The sequence below is a fragment of the Scatophagus argus genome, chromosome 8, assembly GCF_020382885.2.
Source record: "Scatophagus argus isolate fScaArg1 chromosome 8, fScaArg1.pri, whole genome shotgun sequence".
Lineage (NCBI taxonomy): Eukaryota > Metazoa > Chordata > Actinopteri > Scatophagidae > Scatophagus > Scatophagus argus.
The window spans coordinates 18541-38241 of NC_058500.1; the positions used below are offsets into that span (position 1 = coordinate 18541).

The following is a 19701-nucleotide window of genomic DNA, read 5'->3' on the forward strand; positions in this document are numbered from 1 at the left end:
AGCCACACTCAGAGTCTGTCAGGTATTTTTGCACTTTTGACTGTTTTATACTGCTTGTATACTCTGTTAGCGTGCGGGGCCTGATGAAGACCGGTAATACGGTCGAAACGTTGTCTTTGCACGCTTTTTTGGATAACTTTATTCGACGCCGTTAGCGGCTTGTTTTTTATTGCCAATTAAGGGACACTTAACCGCATTCGCGGCTACTGAACCGCGACGAGCACTTTTGGACACTTTCTGTTTATGTCTGCTGCGCCGAGGTAATTTTGAGTTGTTTATTTATTTTTCTTTTCAATTTTTTGTGGATTCCGGCGCTGTTTTTTGGTTGTTATTTATTATTTCTTTTTTCTGGTACTTCCTTCCTTTTTGTGGAAGCGCTTTTTGTTCTGCCTTTTGGAAAAAATTTTAAATAATAAAAAAACAACAAAACCACACAAGGAGACCTGGACACCGTGTTTTTCTGTACTTTTATTGGATTCTACTTACCTCTTGGAATTTCCTGGTATGCACGATGGGTTTTACTTACCGCTCCTGCTAGCTCCGACATGGGGACCTGTAAACAAAAATAAAAAAGTGGAAAACAGAAGACAGGATTAGTTTTACAGAAACGCAAACAAACAGACTCATGTCTAACTCTCAGAGATATTACACCACTTCTGACCAGTGGACACTGGTCCGACGGGACCGCCGACGGCGGCCAGATTTCCCTGAGCAGCGGGTCCGTTTCCGGGAAGAGTCCGGTGGTTGGATGGACCGTGCACCTCCTGCCTTCCAGCGTCAGCGGAGGCAGGTTACATTTTCTACTCCTAACCCTAACCCTAACCCGCCAGTGCCTCCTGGTGTTTGGTCGCTGTCCCGGTCCCTCTTCATAAATCCCTATTGTCTATTCCCACCCACAACCCTAACCCTAACCCTAACCCTAGTCCCCATTTAAATTATAACTAACCTAAAGTAAGGAAAATTAAGCCTAATAATAACTAACCTAAAAAATGGAAAAGAAAAACAAAATACTTACCTGAACCTATAAAAAGGAAAAACAAAATACTTACCTGAACCTATAAAAAGGGAAAATACTTACCTGTGTCTCAGTCAGTCTGGATCGTCGGTCGTCGTGGATGGATCAGGGGGTGCCATGGGGGTTGTGTACAGACCTGATGAAGACAAAAAAGAAGTCGAAACGTTGTCAATAGTGTACACAACAGGGAAAGAAATAAACAAATAAACAAATAAACTCAAACAGAGTAAAGTCAAGAAGAAGACAAAGATAAGAGCTCAATACAGAGAAGACTCATCAAAGGAAGTAAGGGCCAGAAGAAAGAGATCAGAAAAGACTATGCTAATGACTACAGGCTAAGCTAATTTCTACAGCAAACAATAACACAATTTGATACTTGATATAACCAAGGCGAAGCTAAGTGTGTTGGGGGGCTGGGCCGGTGGCCTCCCAGGATGGAGCGTGCATGCTGTCTCCCTTATGGGGAGGCAGCCAATCTTTAAAAACCTAACACAGACACAGACGCACACTCACACACACACACACACACAAAGACGCACACTCACGCAGAGACACACACTCACACACAGACACACACAGACGCACACACAGAGACGCACACAGACACACACTCTCAAACACACTCACAAAGAGACACACACTCACACACACACACACACACACACAGAGACGCACACTCACACACACACAGTCTCTATTTTATGTACAATTAAAAGAGAAGTTCAAAATACTTTTTTGGAGAGCATCACAGACACCAGAGTTGAACAAACGGACAATAAAAGTCTTGTTCGTCTGTCGACCTTTTCCCCTCTATCATTGAAAAATGAACATGATCACAAAAAACATACAGTTTTCAAAAATTACAAGCTACCATACAGCCTCTGCAGGGATTTAGAGTGATTACAGCATTTAGAAGAAATAGGAATTTGAATGATATGCTTGTGCATGCAACTTTAAAAAGTCACAAACCACAAAGTGGGAATAGACATTTTAGACAGATCAAATATGTGGAAAATAAGTGCAGAGAGGTGTGGGCTCCAGTTTGGCACGTGATCCAACTGGACTCCACTAACCTGGTTTTGTCGTGAAGGTACGGCGTCATCGCTGACGCAGAGAGCTGAATCCCGATGCAGAATCTCAAATATGCAGGCAGACAGTGGTCCAAAATAATGTTCTTTAATTTATAACAAAAGAACTCCAACAGGCACACACTGTGGCACAAGAATCAACAAAAAGCTGTAGCAAAAATCCTGGCATGAAGACAAAAAGACAATCCAACAAAGAGTGACGGGGGAAGACGAGGACTAAATAGACAAGAAAACAAGAGACAGGTGAAACACATTAAGGGAAGAGAAAGCAATCATGATAACCCAAAGCAAAGCTACATGAAAAGGAGACACACAGGGGAAGTGACGCTTTCAAAATAAAACAGGACATGACAAAAACTTACAACCTAACACATGGAAACACATGACAAGATGACATGAAACATGGCATATGGATTCCAAAACCAAAAGACAAAACACTAGGCGTGACAGGTTTATGTGATTGAGTGTAAACTGTGTGGGAACCTGTATGTGGGACAGACAAAGAATAAACTCATACAGAAATTACAACAACACATATACCATATAAAATATGCTGTGAAAACAACAGAGCTGTACACTCATTTTCACATTCATGGGGTGGACGGATCGGTGCAGTGACAGCAGTAATGCGATTCGTGTCTTCCTTGTTGTACATACCTCTGTTACCTTTCATATAGAATAACTAACGCCGCTTACCCGGACCTTACGCTCCATCTCATTGACTCCACACTATCAGGCTCATCATCAATAATTACTACATTTAAATCTGACATCAACAGTGATGGTGTACGCCCAACACCAGGCCAGAATCACTGGAAAAGCAGGAAATGGGGACATTAGACAGACCCCTGTTGCCAGTGCACAGGACCCACATCTGTACAATCTTAAAATCATTCTCTTCTAACCTAACCCTCACAAGATACATTCAAACCCCTTTTCATAACTCTAATTTCGGAACCGCCTCCTTATCCTGTAAAAACAACTTGATATGATCTGATGAACAAAATATAAACAAACAACACTGATATTAAAGAATTTTAATGTGTATTTATACACTGCAGATATAACCAGACTACATGTAATAAACATAACTGTTCACAATAACATTATATATTTTATTTACCATACTGCTATTTCAAGTATGAAGAGGAGTTATAGCATCAAATACATTGCAGTAATTTCTTGGCAGAATAGATGGAAGAATATTCAAAAAATAAACAGCATAGAAGTAATCTGGAAGAATCCAATCATGCAATGCAGTATATTGCAGATAACTTTGGTTTGATATTGACCAAAACAAAGCATGTTAGTTCATTCACTAAAGCAGAGAAAACAGCATCTGGATCCATGAGGACTGCAAAGACATATGTCCTCACTGCTCTTTAAAGTTTGATTTATTCTAAATCAAAAAAATATCTGAGAACAAATTAACATATCAGAGATTAATAAATTCTGCTTTGTTTTCACATTTCATTTGGTAACAGATTCACTGTGAGATGTTTTGTGTTTTTTAACCTCAGCTATTTCTTTGTAGTACCTGAATTTTAATTGGAATGATGAAATTGTAAAGGAATGAAATCTGATAGATTTATTCTTCTCTGATCACATATTTTATGTTATTAATGTTGCCTCCAAATAGGGTCACGTTCACCATATTCACAACAGTCCATATGAGTGTCCCCCTTGTGGAACGCTAATGTAGCATCAGCAGTCTGTGAAATCTGATGAAATTTAATCAATAGCATTTGTGTTTGTAATCACGAATTATTGATTTTAGTATGACAACAAAAATATTTAGTATGTCATCATACTAGCATCAAGTATTGATGTGCAAAATTCTAAAGAGGAAATGTTTTCAATGTCGTGCAGAATTTACATGTAATTTTACACAAGGAAAATGCTGATATTTCCAAAAGATATTCCCAACAACCAAATCTCGGCGATCTGTTCCTGAAACAGTTTTACTGGATGATCACATCAGTTTATGATTCAGAAACAAATATACAGATGGATCAGAGGTGTCTGATCTAAATGCAGTTTTCTGTGCTGATGAACAGCAGCTGAGGTACAACACAACATCTCACAACAAAAATTATTTGTAATAATCAGTAACGCTGTACACATTATTAGTGTAAACGACTGACCGTGACAACAGTCAGTCGTTACATTCAGCAGTCATTCATCAAGTCTGCACTAACAAGACTACCTGAAGTTTCTTTTCAACTTTCCTCTGTTACGGCACTTCTTTCATCCACGGAAAATCATTTTTTTAGATTTACTGCCTGTAAGAGAATTCACCTCCTCCACTTTACATAGTTTCATCACGTTGAGTCTCAGTGATTCATAATATTTTCATGCTAAGCAAAAATATTAAAGTCAAACTTTCTCAAACCACAAACTTGAATGATTTAAAAACAAAAAATAATTTAGTGCTTTTCATGACATTTTCTTCATTCTAGAATCAGTTTTAATATTTGATTTCTTTATAACAGTTTGACATTAAGGAGTTCTGCTGATCAACAACAAACTGATCCAATGATACTCAATAAAACATGAAAGAAGTGAATTCTCTTTATGGGTGCTTTATATTTGTAACCTCTCATACAAATGTGTATACATGTGACAGTGTTTACAGCAGATTAAAGACTGAATTCTGGTTATAAACACTGATCACTAATTATTGTGATCAATAGTTCTATGTTTCTTCACAAATAAAAAAAATTAAATTTACATCAACAATACCATCAGGGTTTGTTTAAAAATATAATGCTTCTAAACCTGAACAAACCGCCCCCCGCAAAAAAAAAAATATCGCTACAGGCACCATCCTGACCACAGCAAGGCCTGTCTGAACTCAGACCACACCTAACATTAGCCCCAATCAAAAGTCCGCACACAGACACCTGGACTCTGAGCAGGTCACAGAAAACCCTTCTCACTATGTCAGTCGACAGTCAACAGTCAGTTGAAAGTCAGTCGACAGGCGGTTGACAGTCATACAATTTCAGGTGCTCAAACAAAAACTTGTCAATTTGTCAACGTGAACAGGAAAGTTTTGCTTTGTAAAGCTCTAGGGTGGCATCACCTTGCGTTTCCCATCAGTGAGACAAACAACACATTGTCTTCCAATAAAAATAAAAATAATAAATTAATTGATAATGCCTGTCAAAATAAAATCCTCTGTGATAACAGCATGTAGAAAGACAACAGCTTACTGCTGTTTATTAATGCTTTACAGTCTGTGTATATATTAACAATATCACCTTTTTTTTTTACAGTACTAGTATATATTAACAGTATTACACTGTACAATCTCAGTGCACGACACATGCAGAACAGCAGATTCATACTTTCAGAATAAAACAGTTTGTTTTCTACAGATTTCTGTTTGAACAAACATGGCTTTTCCTGTGGGCTGTTTTCTAATAAATAACACTGAGCTATTAATGTAACACTAAATCTCAGCTCCAAACACTGCAGGGTTATTAATAAACAATACAACATTCTTCATCAGCTCCCTCATGTTTCAGTCACATATAGTTTATATTCAGTTGTGACTACAAACAGGAAATTTTTTCACACCTTTCACATGTTTGATGGTTTAATGTTCTGCCTTCAGACAGAGTTAGAATTCAGGTAAAACTTGTTAACTTGCAGTTCAAATAGAGCTGAGAGTTAACAGATGAAAATCTTTTTTAGAGAGCTTCATGTTTTGGTGTTTCATTTGTTTTGCACCTTCTGTCAGAAAACGATGATTCTGTTTAATACAGAACAACACAACATCTGCTGCCTTAAACAGACCAGAAGATGTCATCAGTCTGCTTCTGTGACCTCATCACTGCCGTACCTGACTGTATCGAGTTGTTTCCATAACAACAAAGCTGCAACACAGAATTCCAGGTTTTCCAGGATCCTGAAGAATACTTTAAAATAACTGTTTCTGTGAAAATGGAAGACAGAATTCACTCCAACGACATGCTGTTAAGTAGTTGGTCAGATGGCTGCTGTGACTCATTATTGCATCTGTCTGGCTGTGTAAAGAGTAGGCTGCCATCTTCTTCTGATACACAATCACTTCAGACCAAATTTGGTTTTTTTTATTTCTTTTACTTCCTGTTCTTAAGCAGCAGTTTCTCCATCAAGGAAAAAAATCACTTCCTTTTGACTCAGTTTCCCTTTGTTTGTATTGCAGCAGACTCTGCCCCCGATGATGTAAGAAGAAAATACCCCGTCTCTCTGACGATGATGATGTCAGAAGAGCAGACTTCGCCTCCTGGTTGGACTGTCAGCTGGTTATATGAATGAAATTTAAAATCAACAAGTTAGCAAAGAGCTTCATTTTTAGTTTCAAACTTCACTCAACAATCAACACAACAATTGCAGTAAAACATCCAACAGACTGGGGACCAAACTGTCAGACCTGGAAATATCTTTCTCCATCTGCTTTTGGATCAAGGATTTCCTCTCTGATCGCTCCCAGAGGGTGAGAGTAGGCCCCCACATTTCCTCAGCTCAGCTCTTAGCCTCAGCATCAGCTCCCTTCAGGAGTTTGTGCCGAGCCCCCAACTCTACACCCTCTACACACTGCATCTCCGCTCACTCCAGCAATATCATCATAATTAAGTTTGTGGATGATACCACTGTGGTGGGGCTCATCTCTGAGGAGAATGAGTCTGCATACTGTGACAAGGTGGCGCAGCTGTCAGTGTGGTGCACAGTAAACAACCGGGTCTTAAAAACCACCAAGACTAAGAACCTGATCATAGAATTAGGGTTAGAGACTGTCTAGAGAGGGTCTCAGACTTCTGGTTTCTGTGTGAGTGAGTGAGAGTCAGTGTGTGTGTGTGTGTGTGTGTGTGCGTGTGTTTGGGTTACCTGGATCAGGTGTGACTGCTGGTCTGACTGTTTCTTTTTCCAGTTGAATCTCTGGCACACTGAAGATGGACATAGCTGAAAAAATTGCACTGATTTTGTGACATCATAGTACATGGTGACATCACAGATTAAAAACAGGCAAAAGATCAAGTTAAAACATACTGTCAGGAAGTGTCATCACTCTGTTTCCAAGGTTACTGAAGAAATGGTGATTCATTGACTCGTCTGCTGAGATCCTCTTCTTCCCTTCAAACTGAAGTTTGAACAAGATATTGGCTCATGGGTTTTTTCAGATTGGCACTTTTATCCAACACATGATGTTTGGTGCAGACTGGACAATGTTTATTCGACTTTCAAAAACTTTGTGTTCCATTGCAAAGCTTTGAAATTCACCATGCTGCTATGGCAAAGCCAGTCCATCAAAACTAAGCATCTTGATTGTCTTTGATGTGTATCTGGTCATTTAGAGGCAGTACACTACACCTTCACTAAAAAACAAAAAGGAATTTCCTGTTACCAGCAGGTGGTGCTATAGGAATAAATGAATATTTGCATGTAAGTGTCTTCATGACTAAACTCTTTGCCACCATGTGAGGTCTGATGCAGATTAAATAACACATACGGGAGTTAGGGCAATTCCCTCTTTCATGGGAAAACATCAAAGTATGCCATGCCATCACGTCCATGCTGTTTAAGTGTTGCTGAAACATTTGATCGCGAAAGAGTTATGAAGACAGTGCAAGATGTCTGATTTATACTAATTTTCGCAGACAATCCAACCTGGCCAGCTTCCTGTGCTTCTTGTTCCTGTTTGGCCTATCATGACAGGTTTGCCAATTTTTGTTAATTTCCATCCATGGAAAAGGCTTTGTCCAACAGCATGAAAGTGACCCCACAAAAAAATTATCTGCAGCAGGCATCACATGATACTGTGGACATGTGGTCACAGGCTCTGAATTATAATTATTATTAAGAGGATAGGGTATCTACTTTAATTTTACCGGTGCATGTGGTCTTGTCCTTCTCCGGAAGTCAATCACCATCTCCTTCTTTAAACACCAGCAAAAGGAAGGAGATGGTGTTTGTTTATTTTATAGATGTTTATTTTAAAACTGTTAATTTATAACTCTTTATATTTTTGAAACTGTTATGCACACTTTTTGCTTTTTGCACTCTGTTCTTTTCTTGTGAGCTGCCACAACAAGTGAATTCTCCCACTGTGGGATCAATAAAGTTCATCTTATCTTAATATTTCCTTAAAATTTCTAGTTTGATTCATATTCCAAACTGGACAGAAAACCCCAAAAAATGCAGTGAGATATTTACTGACCTGCAAGAACTTTGACAGCAGCTCCACTCCTTCACTGCTGAGCCTGAAAAACACACAGACAGACACACACACATTATTATTTAGCTCTTGAGGCCAAAAGGTATCAAATGAAGAACTTGATTGTTATCTGTCTCACTTTAAGGGTTCTGGTGTTGGTACTTGCTCCATCAGTAAAGCCCCAACACTGTGAGTGAACTCAGTGAGTTCTCCCTCCTCCACCCAGACCCACCAAGGCATCCAAGAAAAGCAGTGGCAGCATCATATCTGTTGTTGTCAATGAGAAATTCTGCTACAGCACTTGCTCACTTGGAGTTGCTTTATAAAAACACTAATTCCTGCTTTGCTGAGGAAATTAATCACAATCCACTCTGAACTGCCTTCTGCTACTCAAAACCACATGAACACTGACAGAACTGTGCTTCTCTGCTCAACAGAATCAGTGAAGGCTTACAAAAGACAATATGCACCTAGGAGAAACCTCCTTAACTCCAAGACACAATTGAACCTGTAACTCTGTTTGTGGGAGAAGCTGCTATCAGAGCAGAAAGACAAAACATTCCCAGATGTTGTGGTTTGTGATCAAAGAAAACAACCCAAAATTAATCAACTCATTCTATATGTGGGAGCTGAGATGTTTGCAGAGAGTAGTCAGAAGTGCTAAAGCAGGATTTCAGTGAACTGCATGGACAAACTGGCTGTCAATTATTATTATGCCACTGCCAGCTTTCTACAGATGGATCAGCATGTTCACTGAAATTATAATTATAATTATAAATCTGAAATGGATCAACTAATTGCATAATTTTGATCTGTTGTGGAGACACCGCATCTTTTCAGTGGAGATGCGCTCCATCTAAACTGATCTGGAGAAGATATGGTCTGACAAACAGCTGCCTCTGCATCCCAAAGACAAAAGAAGACAGCCTTGACATCAGCTGATCAATCAGTCGCCTGACTGTTCCTCGCTTCACTCTCCACTGTATCCTGCCTCAGTCTTTTCGGAATTCACTGTTAAATGACATTAAACTCCTCCTCCATGGTCAGTTCTAGGTCACGTACCTCCTGCCCAATAGAAAGAGAAAACAGTTTGCTCCTGCCTGGCTGATCAGACTCACAAGAACCTTAATATCAACCAGTTGGTCTTATTAGTGTCCGACCCCTCCCTTCTGGGCGATTTATATCTGCTGAGATCACAGATTGCAACCCAGCTGAACTGCTGCATCGCAAATGTCCACCAAGGCAGCTGTACCTGACCTCAGCCCAGACAGAAAATGTGCAAGACTGTTGTGCACACGACCTTGTACAGCGACCTCCACCACCACTGTACTGTACTATGTTGGAGCAATTTATTTTACAATTTATAGTCACCAGATGATTCCAGTGTGCCTTGTACCAGAACACCTGAGGCCACATGCACCTGAGTGCAGTACACCTGTGTACCAGTGTGTAATGTTGTGGTGTACCTGGGAGTGTGGTTACTCAGTCTTTCTGCTCTATACTGAGGATAGTTATATGCCACAAACTCGTCATTAGAACTGATCCCAGGCCAGCTTTGCTCCGTGGGAGTGCCTGCACAAAAAATACACATGAAATACGTGCGTTAGGTATACTGGTGTCAGGTACACACAAAATACACAGGGATGGCTGGTTAGTTCTCACCCAGCAATTTGAAAATGAAGTGAAGCTCCTCCTCCACTGTGGAGCCAGGAAACAGAGGTCGACCTGTCACCATCTCATAGAAGATACAGCCAACACCCCTACAGACAGAGAGACAGACAGACAATCAGACATGTGAAGAGAAACACAGAGAAACAGACAAACAGGCAGATAGCCAAACAGGCAGGCAGAAAGACAGTTAGAGACAGACAGACATATAGAGACACAGACACTCACTCACAGTCACTAGACTTTGAATTAGTCTGTCTGGTGTTTCTCTGACTGCTGGGTTAGGATTTTTCACCACAGAAGAAGCAAACTTGTTGGTTAGGCACAAAGGTTTGTCAGCGAGTCAGCGAGTCAGCATACTACAGTATTCCACAACAATATGACAGTACTGACCACATGTCAATGTGAGTGGAGTAGTCAGTGCTGCCCAGCAGGATGTCCGGGGGTCGGTACCACAGCGTCACGACCTCATTAGAGTACGTCTTTGTTGGGATTGACTTTGCTCGAGCCAAACCTGAAACACACACAACATTAGAGTGAAACAACTCACCTTACATTCACCTGGAGGACATCTTCTCCCAGAGCAGCTTAGAGTAAGTTAATTCATCCTCGTTAGGAACAAACGTGGACGACATCAAAAGCCGAAAGTGAAACTACATTAAACAAACCACTAAAACTATGTTCAGAGTACTGCAGTAGTCCTGCAGTGAATGATATGATACTGTATCTGCAGGTGAACCACTGCATCACTTCACTGCAACCAGTGAAGACGTGCAATGACTCTGCTGTCCTGACTTCTGGGCATCTTCTGGCTGCACAGGTCTGGGGTCTTGCTGAGCAGGTCTGGTGGCAGACTCAGGAGTTCTCAACAGGACAGAGAAGCAGCAGTCCAGGAGGGACATGACAGGTTCTGGATGAGAATCTGGACCGCCTCTCTACCGAGGGAGGGACAGATCCTCCTGACGAAGTACATGTACAGTGCAGATGATCCTCAGGAGCAAAGTATATTAGATTTTTCTCTGAACAACTGAAGTGCTCAACAGGAGGGCATTCTGACTGATCACTGACTCCTGAATTAAACACATCCAAAAGCTTTCAGGATATTTTAGCTCAGTCCAATGTGCTGCACTGAACCTCAGAAAACTGAATGGGGAGGATTATTTAAATGTCTGTTGTCTGCTGCATTTTGTGCTGAAGTATCTATAGTTCAACCACATGAAGTGCCCTCACCAAAGTCTGCCAGTTTGAGCTCTCCTCGCTCATTGATCAACAGGTTTTGGGGTTTCAAGTCACGATGGAGAACCTTCCTACGATGACAGTACGACAAACCTCGCAGCAACTGGAAAAGAAAGAGCTGTGGAAAGACAAAACGCAGGAGTCACTGCTGAACAGTTAATGGAAAACTGAACAACCAAGTAAAAAACTGGAAATAAAGGCACAGAAGAGAGAAAAAACAATAAAAATAATCACAGGCTAACCCTGGATCTGTATCTGCACTCTGAATATGATGTTCTTTGTCAACAGGTGAATGACAGGTGAGCCACAGGTGAGAGTAACAAAGACACTTAATGTTTTCTCACTTTAACATTGTGAATATGGATGGTGTTTCCACAGTCGTCCAGATACTGTTTTAGATCTTTGTCCTGAAAAACACGATAAACATCAATGAAGGATCAATACACCAAATAATATGACGTCTTTGTGTGTGTGTGTGTGTATCTCACCAGATATTCAAAAACCAGTGTGAGGGATTTCTGTGTGTGGATGATGTCATGAAGCGTGACGATGTTGGCGTGTTTCAGATCCTTCAGCAGAGACACTGACAGAAAAAAAACACATTAATATACTCATACAACTCTGATGCTGCAATATTACTAACAATTGTAGTACTACTGGTACTGTAGTAATAATTCTCTGTTACACGTTTGAATAAGGGGATTTGATGCCAGAGGTGTGTGCTACACTGTAGTGATACTGCAGGCCCGTTCACCACAAACTGTAGAAGTAGTACTGCTGTACTGTATTAGCGTTGTAGTTTTACTCCCATAGTATAGCATTAGTATTGCTGTACCTTCTCTGATAGCAGTACATGGAGCTCCTTCTTCATGTTCCAGTCGAATTTCCTTCAGAGCCACAAGATTATCTGTCAGTTTACTGCGACCTTTATACACTGTGGCATAGGTCCCCTACAGATAGACAAGTGAGACATCCATCATCAGTCTTTTATCAGTCTCGTTACACAAAGGAGGACATTTGGGATTTGTGATACTACAGAAACAAGTTTCATAACTGCATTCAGGCAAAAAAATCCCACAGCTGTCTGTATAGCAGTGCAACATGAACATCAAAATATTATGACAGAAAAGCTATTTAGTCTGCAACTATGAGAGAAGCTAACGCTGATGTTAACTTGATGGAGAAGCTAGCATTTGTGTTAGCCTGATGTGAAAGCATTAAACTTGTTTCGACCAAATGGATCAGATTCAAACTTTGTTTTGTTTATAGCATCAGGTGTGTGTCCTCACCTCTCCCAGCTTGTCCAGTTTGATGTATGTCTCCAGTTTTCCAAAGCCAATTTCTGACTGCAGACACACACAGAGTGCTAACATAAACTATAACAATAATTACAATAGAATATAACAGAAACAGGAAGTGCAGAAGTAGGTAGATGTACCAGAGACACTCTACGGAGCCGCCTGCTGATTGGCTGCTCAAACAGAGCAGGACCAATAAGATTAAACTTCTCCAAGTAACCGTCAGGAAGACGAATGTCAGCCGGTAGAGAGAGACGTTTGTTAATGTCCTGAAACACAACAGAAATGACAGGAATATTTTTATTCTTTGTGTTCAACGCACAACATTCAAATGACCTCTGAGATCACCTGAATCAGCTCAAGACTGGAAGATGATTGTCAACTTTGACAGAAGTTATTAACACCTGAAACAGTCACCATGACATTAGACTACTTCTTCCACTCCAACAAAATCCATCTGGAAGGATGAGCTGGCCTCAGGTGCCACACATTGTAGCCTCCTCTGCAGTATGACTGTGTATGTGGTGTGTTGTTGCAGCTTACAAGCTGACCTCTGATCATAGTCTGAAGTGTAGCCATCTACTGCTAACTACAGTACATTAACATTGTTATACCCAGCACTACCGGGGCTGCTGCAGTCGTAAATACTGCATAAACCAACACACAACATACATCTCAAGACAGTTGTTTTCCTTTTGTGATATGAACACACATTTAGGCTGCTGAGAGCACACAAGGACAACCATTTTAAAAACTCTAAGAGGCTTCTGAAAGAAGCAGCTGTGGGTGGGGGCACCTCAGTCACCTGAAACATCCACCTTTAACGGCTTTCATGAGTTCCGGTTAACTGCTGTGTAAGTTACAGATAAACACTGTGTTGCTGTGTGCACAGGTGTGTGTAGGTGTGTGTGTGTGTGTGTGTGCATACGTACCTCAGTAGAGATCTTCTTGTTTCTCAGTCTCACTCTAACTGGACTCTGAACGCCATCTGAAGAAGAAGCTGGATCACTTTCTCCATCGGAGCTCATCTTCACATCCTCATGGACTATCTCTGAAAATAAAGTTACATGACAGTATACTTTATGTACACAGTGCTGTAGGTTCAGGTAGTGCAGTATTTGTCCATGTATTTGATCCAGTTTCTCCCAGGGATCAAAAAGTATTTCTGATTCTGATATTTGCAGTATTTGTACCCAGTCGTGTTGTGTGATTCAGGTAGGAGCTCAGGCTGCGTCCAAGGCCTCGAGGTTTCCTCAGTGAGCTGCTGTACGACTGAAGGAGAGACTGAACAGAAGAGGATGAACCTCGAACCTTCAAACCTCCAGAAGAACCACGAAGAGACACCACCTCTGATTGAGAAAGATGAAGGAGTGGGAACAGACAAGGTGAAATGGGGGATGTTGATTAGGGAGAGTAAAATGAAACAAAGAAAAATTGGGTTACGGAAGAAAATAAACAAGTGTCATCAGATCAGAGCAGCGGACTGATTGACATTTCCAACATAGAGCCAATCAAAATCACAGCTCAGGCTGCAGATCAGAGTCAGGCAGCATGTTTCAGTCTGCGAGTTTCAGCAAGAATCAAACGCTCGTCCGAACATCTGGTTCATTAACACCCTGTGATTTACTGACTGACAGCAGAACTCTCAGTTCTCACAGCTCCTCATTAACACCTGAGTCTACCCAGTAAAACCAGTAGAACCAGTCTGATCTGCTGCTTCTTCACCTTCCTCAGATTTAGCCAACTGATTCGGGACTCAAACCAGTGATCTTCTGGTCACAACATGCTTCTCTGAGCTTCAGATGCATGTAAACGCTCCTCTTCCTGTCAACTGATTCGAGATCATACCTGCTGAAACACCTGAGCTACAGTCTGAGTGTTTACCTGCTCATGCAGCTACAAAATAAAATCAGCCACCATCATCTGATGTCAGCTGACAGATCAGCGGGGGTCGACTCCCTTCAAACCCAGGTCAATGCAACTGACTTTACCACAGGTATCTTTTATACTGTTGAAGACAGTAAAAAGTAAACTAAAGCAATGTACTTAATAAATCACTTTTATTATCACTTTTTTGTCAATTTATGTTTTTATGTTTATAATGCATTGGTTCCAAAGTCTTACCACAACACTGAGGCTGCACCCAAAAATTAAGCCAAAACTTCATACGTGTCTTAAGAATGCCTCATGTCAAAACATTGATTTAATGGAATGCACAACAGCAATTACAGTCACATCTGCTGGTGGGGAAGTGAATGTTACAACACTGTGAACTTACACCTTCTCAGTCACTAAGTTTTGTCTTTCCTACATTTGGCAGCTTGTTTTTGACACGTCATGGATTCACAGTGGGGAAAACCTGAGTGGACTTATCAAGTTGGTAACCGTCTTCATGTGATTGCTGCTGTCAGGGGTCGTCCACACCAACAAACTGATAAAGGTGTGAGGAGAACATTCAGCAGTAGCACCAATCGTGCTCTGAGCTCCAGCTGTATCAGTAGCTTAGTGATGGTTAAACTGATGTTTCTGACTTGTTAGTGCTGAAACTTGATGGTGCCTCATCAACACCAAAGACTGTTTGTCAGTACATATTTTACAGCCACATGACGAATTCAGTGTGTGTATGTAAAAATATACATACTGTCAATAAAGCTGATTCTTCTTCTTCTAAACTGAATTTCACAGTAAATGTGATTGAGTGATAAGTGCTGTTCGAAAAGTTAGAACTATTTTAAAAACTAGATATTTAGTTACTGTTCTTGGCATGGACGGCCCAATGAAAAGATATTCTGGGTATGTTGAACCTGCTTGGATGGCATAACATGGCATTAACAATAATTTCCCCTTCCTGTTGTTTGGTGATTGATCTCCTCTCAGAGGGTTAGGAGATCCCCAGTTGTCATTTGCTCTTCTTTTTCTTTGAGTTACTAAGTGCTGCTAGCTGATTTTAATTAACTGATTTAATTAACACATAATATGTTATCACCGTGTCAGCCGCGTGTCCCTGTCTTTACCGAACAGAGGTTGAAGACGTTCTGTTACACCGCGGCTGCTGGCTCTGAGGCAGAACAACAACGAGCCCTCATTCCATCATTGGACATTTTAAAGAGAACAGAGACATGCAACATCCAGACCTCGAACATGCAGGTGTGTTCAGGGTTTCACGGATCAGTCAGTCCTGTTGAATCTTATTCTGGTCCCAGTTTAACAGCTGAACTGGTCCTGAAAGAACTGACAATATGCGTCTAGATTTATAGAACCAACACGATTCTGGATCAATAAGTATGTTCAACCACCTGCTAATAACACCTGGTGGAGAGTGTCTGTGTGTGTGTCTGTGTGCGTGCGCGCTTGTTACCTGAGTCACTGTGTGATGTCACCTCCTGGCTGGCTGTCTCACTCAGAGTTCTGTCTCCTCCCCCGGCCCCTCCCCTCCCCAGAGAGAGTGACAGCTGCCGTTTGATTTTCCTCATCCTCTCCATGAGGGGGGGGCGGGGAGGCAGAGTGGGGTGTGGTGATGAGGGGGAGGGGGCAGCCAGCCTGGAGACCACACCTGGACAGGTAAACACAAGAACAGAAGGCTAGAATGCCAAAATATTACAGTAGTATCACATGAACTCACTATGAAGGACACAATTCTGTTTTTAAACTTGTGCTGATAGAACAAACAGAACCAGAAAAAAAAAAAACAGATTAAAAAAAAAATGTAATTTTCATTTAACATATATATGCACATATGTTTTAAATTACAGAGTTAAATAAATAAAAATTCAGTACAGATGCTATAGTTTGGTGTGAATAATATGATGTTTTTTTCATTTCACTGTGGATGCACATCCACATGTGACAAATAAAAAATTCTGATTCTGATTCTGACAAAAAACTAGACATCTGATTGACTCATACTGCCACGATGCACCACAGAGCGACACAGGAAATCATTCCTGCCTGTCGCCATCAAACTGTTAAACTCAGCACTGTGATGGACACACTCACTTGTATATACAATGTACATATTGGCTCTTTCACACATGTACATACCTGTATTTTTAAATTTTCTTTTCTTTTAAATTTGAATACAGTTTTTTGTAAATACACTGTACTTCAGATTTTAGTTTTTTGTTTATCCTATTTTTATACTCTGCACTTTTCTCCTTTATTGGTCGGGAATACTGCATGTGCAATGTCTGTAAAAACAAGAATTTCCCTCCAGGGATTAATAAAGGAATTCTGATTCTGAAGCAGATATCAGAACAGTCCTCAGTCCTGTCCAGCATGGTCCGTGTGACACCCTGTCCAATCAGCGGGGCTGGAATCAGTGCCTGTAATTCACTGTGATTACTTACACATTAGAATGGTGCCCCCATCCAGCAGCACACACACACACACACACAGCAGTTAACAGACCAGGCTGTCTCTGAGCCAACAGTTTGAGTCAAGCACAGAGGCTGCATGATGCATCGTCCCCAAGCCCAAGAAAAACATTAACAGCCAGCGGCAGTGCTGATAGGGCAGACTGTGTGTTTGAAACATTCCCACCTCTTCAGCTGTCACAGTCCCTTCTACCCGGCCAAGAGACACCTGTCCCTTCCCTGTCTGTGGAGACACAGGTGGCACAGCCTCTGTATCGGCACCTCATCGGCCCACAGTGAGCAAGAACATAAAACACTAACTATTAGCACAGGAAACACAGAATCAGTGGTTTCCAAATCCATCCATGCATCCATTTTCTACACCCGCTTCACAGTGCCGACACACAAAGACCAACACCAACCACAAACACTCACACCTAGGGGCAAGGTAGAGCAGCCAAACCTGATGTGCATGTGTTTGGGATTGTGGGAGAAAGGGTTAACCCTAACCCGGGAGGGAACATGCAAACTCCACACAGAAGAGCCCAGACAGGGACTCGAACCTGGAACCCTCTTGCTGTGAAGTGACAGTGCTGACCACCGCACCACCGTGCCTGCCAAGAAGGTTGGGGACACCCTGGACATGTTGCCCACTCATCACAGGGCTACTTACAGTGGGTGGAGGAGAGCACAGATGGAAAAGGAGCAGCAGTCTGAGTAAAATATTGGCTAAATGTGTCCACTATTTAGTTTTGATTAGGTTTGTTTTAACTTAGATAAGAAAACCTTTATATTTCTCACAAAGGGGAAACTGCAGTGTTACAACAGCAGGGTACAAGAACAGCACTGGGATACGAGTTATGGAATAACAAATATAAGAAACATAAAATAGCATTTAACTATCTGGAACTCAACTACAGAGCTCTGCATAAATAAAACTTCTTATGTACTTAACTGATTTTCTGAGGTAGTTTCTTATAATAATGTCACCTGCCATTTGCTTTCCTGTTGGTTCCATAGTCTGTGAGGAGATCAGCTTACATTGGCTCTGATAGTGTAGTTACCAACTAGTTCACCTACAGCCTGTGCTCAATGCTCAGTCAGTTACACATTATTTGAGTGGAAGGAGATTAGCTTAGCATTCACTTGTTAGCCTGTGTCTTTGCCCATATTAGTATGCAGTGCAGAAGTTGGTCTACAATTTGTGTGACTGCTTCAAGCTCCATTGATTTGACAAGGATTTGCATAACCTGTTAGACTGCAGACAAGATGATCTATAGTCTGTTGCGTTGTCACTAGTGAAGTCCACAGTTAGCAGTCAGTTTTTAAGACTTGCTGTCACCACCTGTAGTTCTCACCCAGCTGTAAAAAATGTCTGGCAGCATTTTACAACCAGTACTCAATAAATCAGCAGAAGGACACTTTTATTCAAACGCAAATGCAAGTCCTGGGCTCCCTGCACATTGCTACTGACAGCTAACATGCTAACACCTGACTGACAGGTATCTCTCTATTCTGTCTCTGCCGAATGTTGTTGTGACGTCACAGTGCGTCATTTGAATGTAAATAATTAAAGCTGCATATGTGTTTCTGTGTTTAACAGTTTGCACCTCTCTTGATATCAACAACGCTGTCTACGTTCTGTGTGTTTGCTTATGGTCCAGTAAAAGCGTGCTGAGGACGGGATCCGTCTATTTCCTGCAATGCGTTATAAATAGCCGCGGAGGCGGACCTGTTTTATCTCTGAAGCTGCTGCTCCGTCAACAGCTCCGTCAGACTGTGACAAAACGGTTACCGGTTACACATGACGCTCGGCGGTGTGCATTACTCACCGGGAGGGTTTGTCCCGGTCTGTTCCGGGTTACCTTTTGGTCGAATCAGTCTGACAAAGTGTCGGATCTTTCTGGCTCCCAGTAATCTGCAGCCATGTTTCTGCTCCGCTCAGCTCAGCTCCGCTCCTCCGGTGCGTCCTGACGGGGACTCTCACCGTACCGACGGTGACATCACAGCACGCCGCTCCGGTACGTATTATAACGTAAATAATAAATACACGTGTGTCAACGTTCCGCTGAATGAAGTCATAGTCCTTGCATCAGTCTTGTTCATATTTAAGTATCATAAACAAACAAACTGTTTTTGTACTTTGCATTTATGAATATCAAAAGTGAACATTCAAACTTATTTCAGACGGATATTTAGGGGTCATATTTCATTTTCATGTTAGTAAACAGTCTCAGATTTGCAGATGGCCACACAATGAATAAACTTAGAGATTATAGTTAAAGGTGAGGATTCTCAGTCTGTTTTTGTGCAACATCACAAATCAGACTTCTGTTGACATTCAGTCTCTCACCCAGCTGACTGTACTGTAATGTACATCCTGCGACTGTTATGTCACTTGTTTCACTCTTACCTTTTCATATTTTTCAGAAGAGAAAGTTGAGATTTGACATATGTGTTCAGTTTCTTAGAATAATGTCTGTTTGTTAGGCAATTGGGCTTTGGGCTTATACTGGGACCGGGGAAACTAATTTCGTTCCACTCATGTTCTACGTGTGTGAAATGACAATAAAGCTCCTTGAATCCTTGAATCTTGAATCTTGAATCTTGAATCTTGAATCTTGAATCTTGAATCTTGTTTGAACGTTCGCCGTGATGCTTTCTGTGATGCTCAGAGCAGTTGTCTCAGTAACTTAAGCCCCCTGACATGAGCGTTCAGCCGGCCTTTGCTCTTCACCCTGTGGAGGGCAGTGTGGTGCGAATATGAAAAGATCCATCCATCCATCCCACGCAGGCACAGGGAGAACATGCAAACTCCACATAGAAGGGCCCAGACCGGGAT

At 41.4% G+C, this 19701-nt stretch overlaps 1 protein-coding gene across 8 annotated transcripts; it reads right to left on the reverse strand.

Moving 5' to 3' along the window:
• Nucleotides 1-6267: 6267 nt before the first annotated feature.
• Nucleotides 6268-18876, reverse strand: cdk16 (cyclin-dependent kinase 16). Of its 8 annotated transcripts, none has more exons than XM_046397035.1 (17): nt 18692-18876; nt 15866-16060; nt 13701-13856; nt 13440-13558; nt 12648-12776; nt 12499-12555; nt 12045-12159; nt 11698-11792; nt 11554-11616; nt 11204-11327; nt 10367-10487; nt 9968-10065; nt 9772-9877; nt 8309-8351; nt 7141-7231; nt 6979-7053; nt 6268-6392 (listed from the first exon to the last, which is right to left on the reverse strand). In XM_046397035.1, the coding sequence occupies exons 2-17, from the start codon at nt 15987-15989 to the stop codon at nt 6355-6357; spliced, it is 1554 nt and encodes a 517-aa protein (XP_046252991.1). In that variant the 5' UTR covers nt 15990-16060; nt 18692-18876; the 3' UTR covers nt 6268-6354. The 8 variants fall into 8 exon arrangements, 6 of the variants coding, with proteins under 6 accessions (XP_046252991.1, XP_046252992.1, XP_046252989.1 ...); XM_046397036.1 differs by lacking the exon at nt 18692-18876 and adding an exon at nt 17047-17294; XM_046397033.1 differs by lacking the exon at nt 18692-18876 and adding an exon at nt 16854-16874.
• Between the last annotated feature and the right edge of the window lie 825 nt (nt 18877-19701).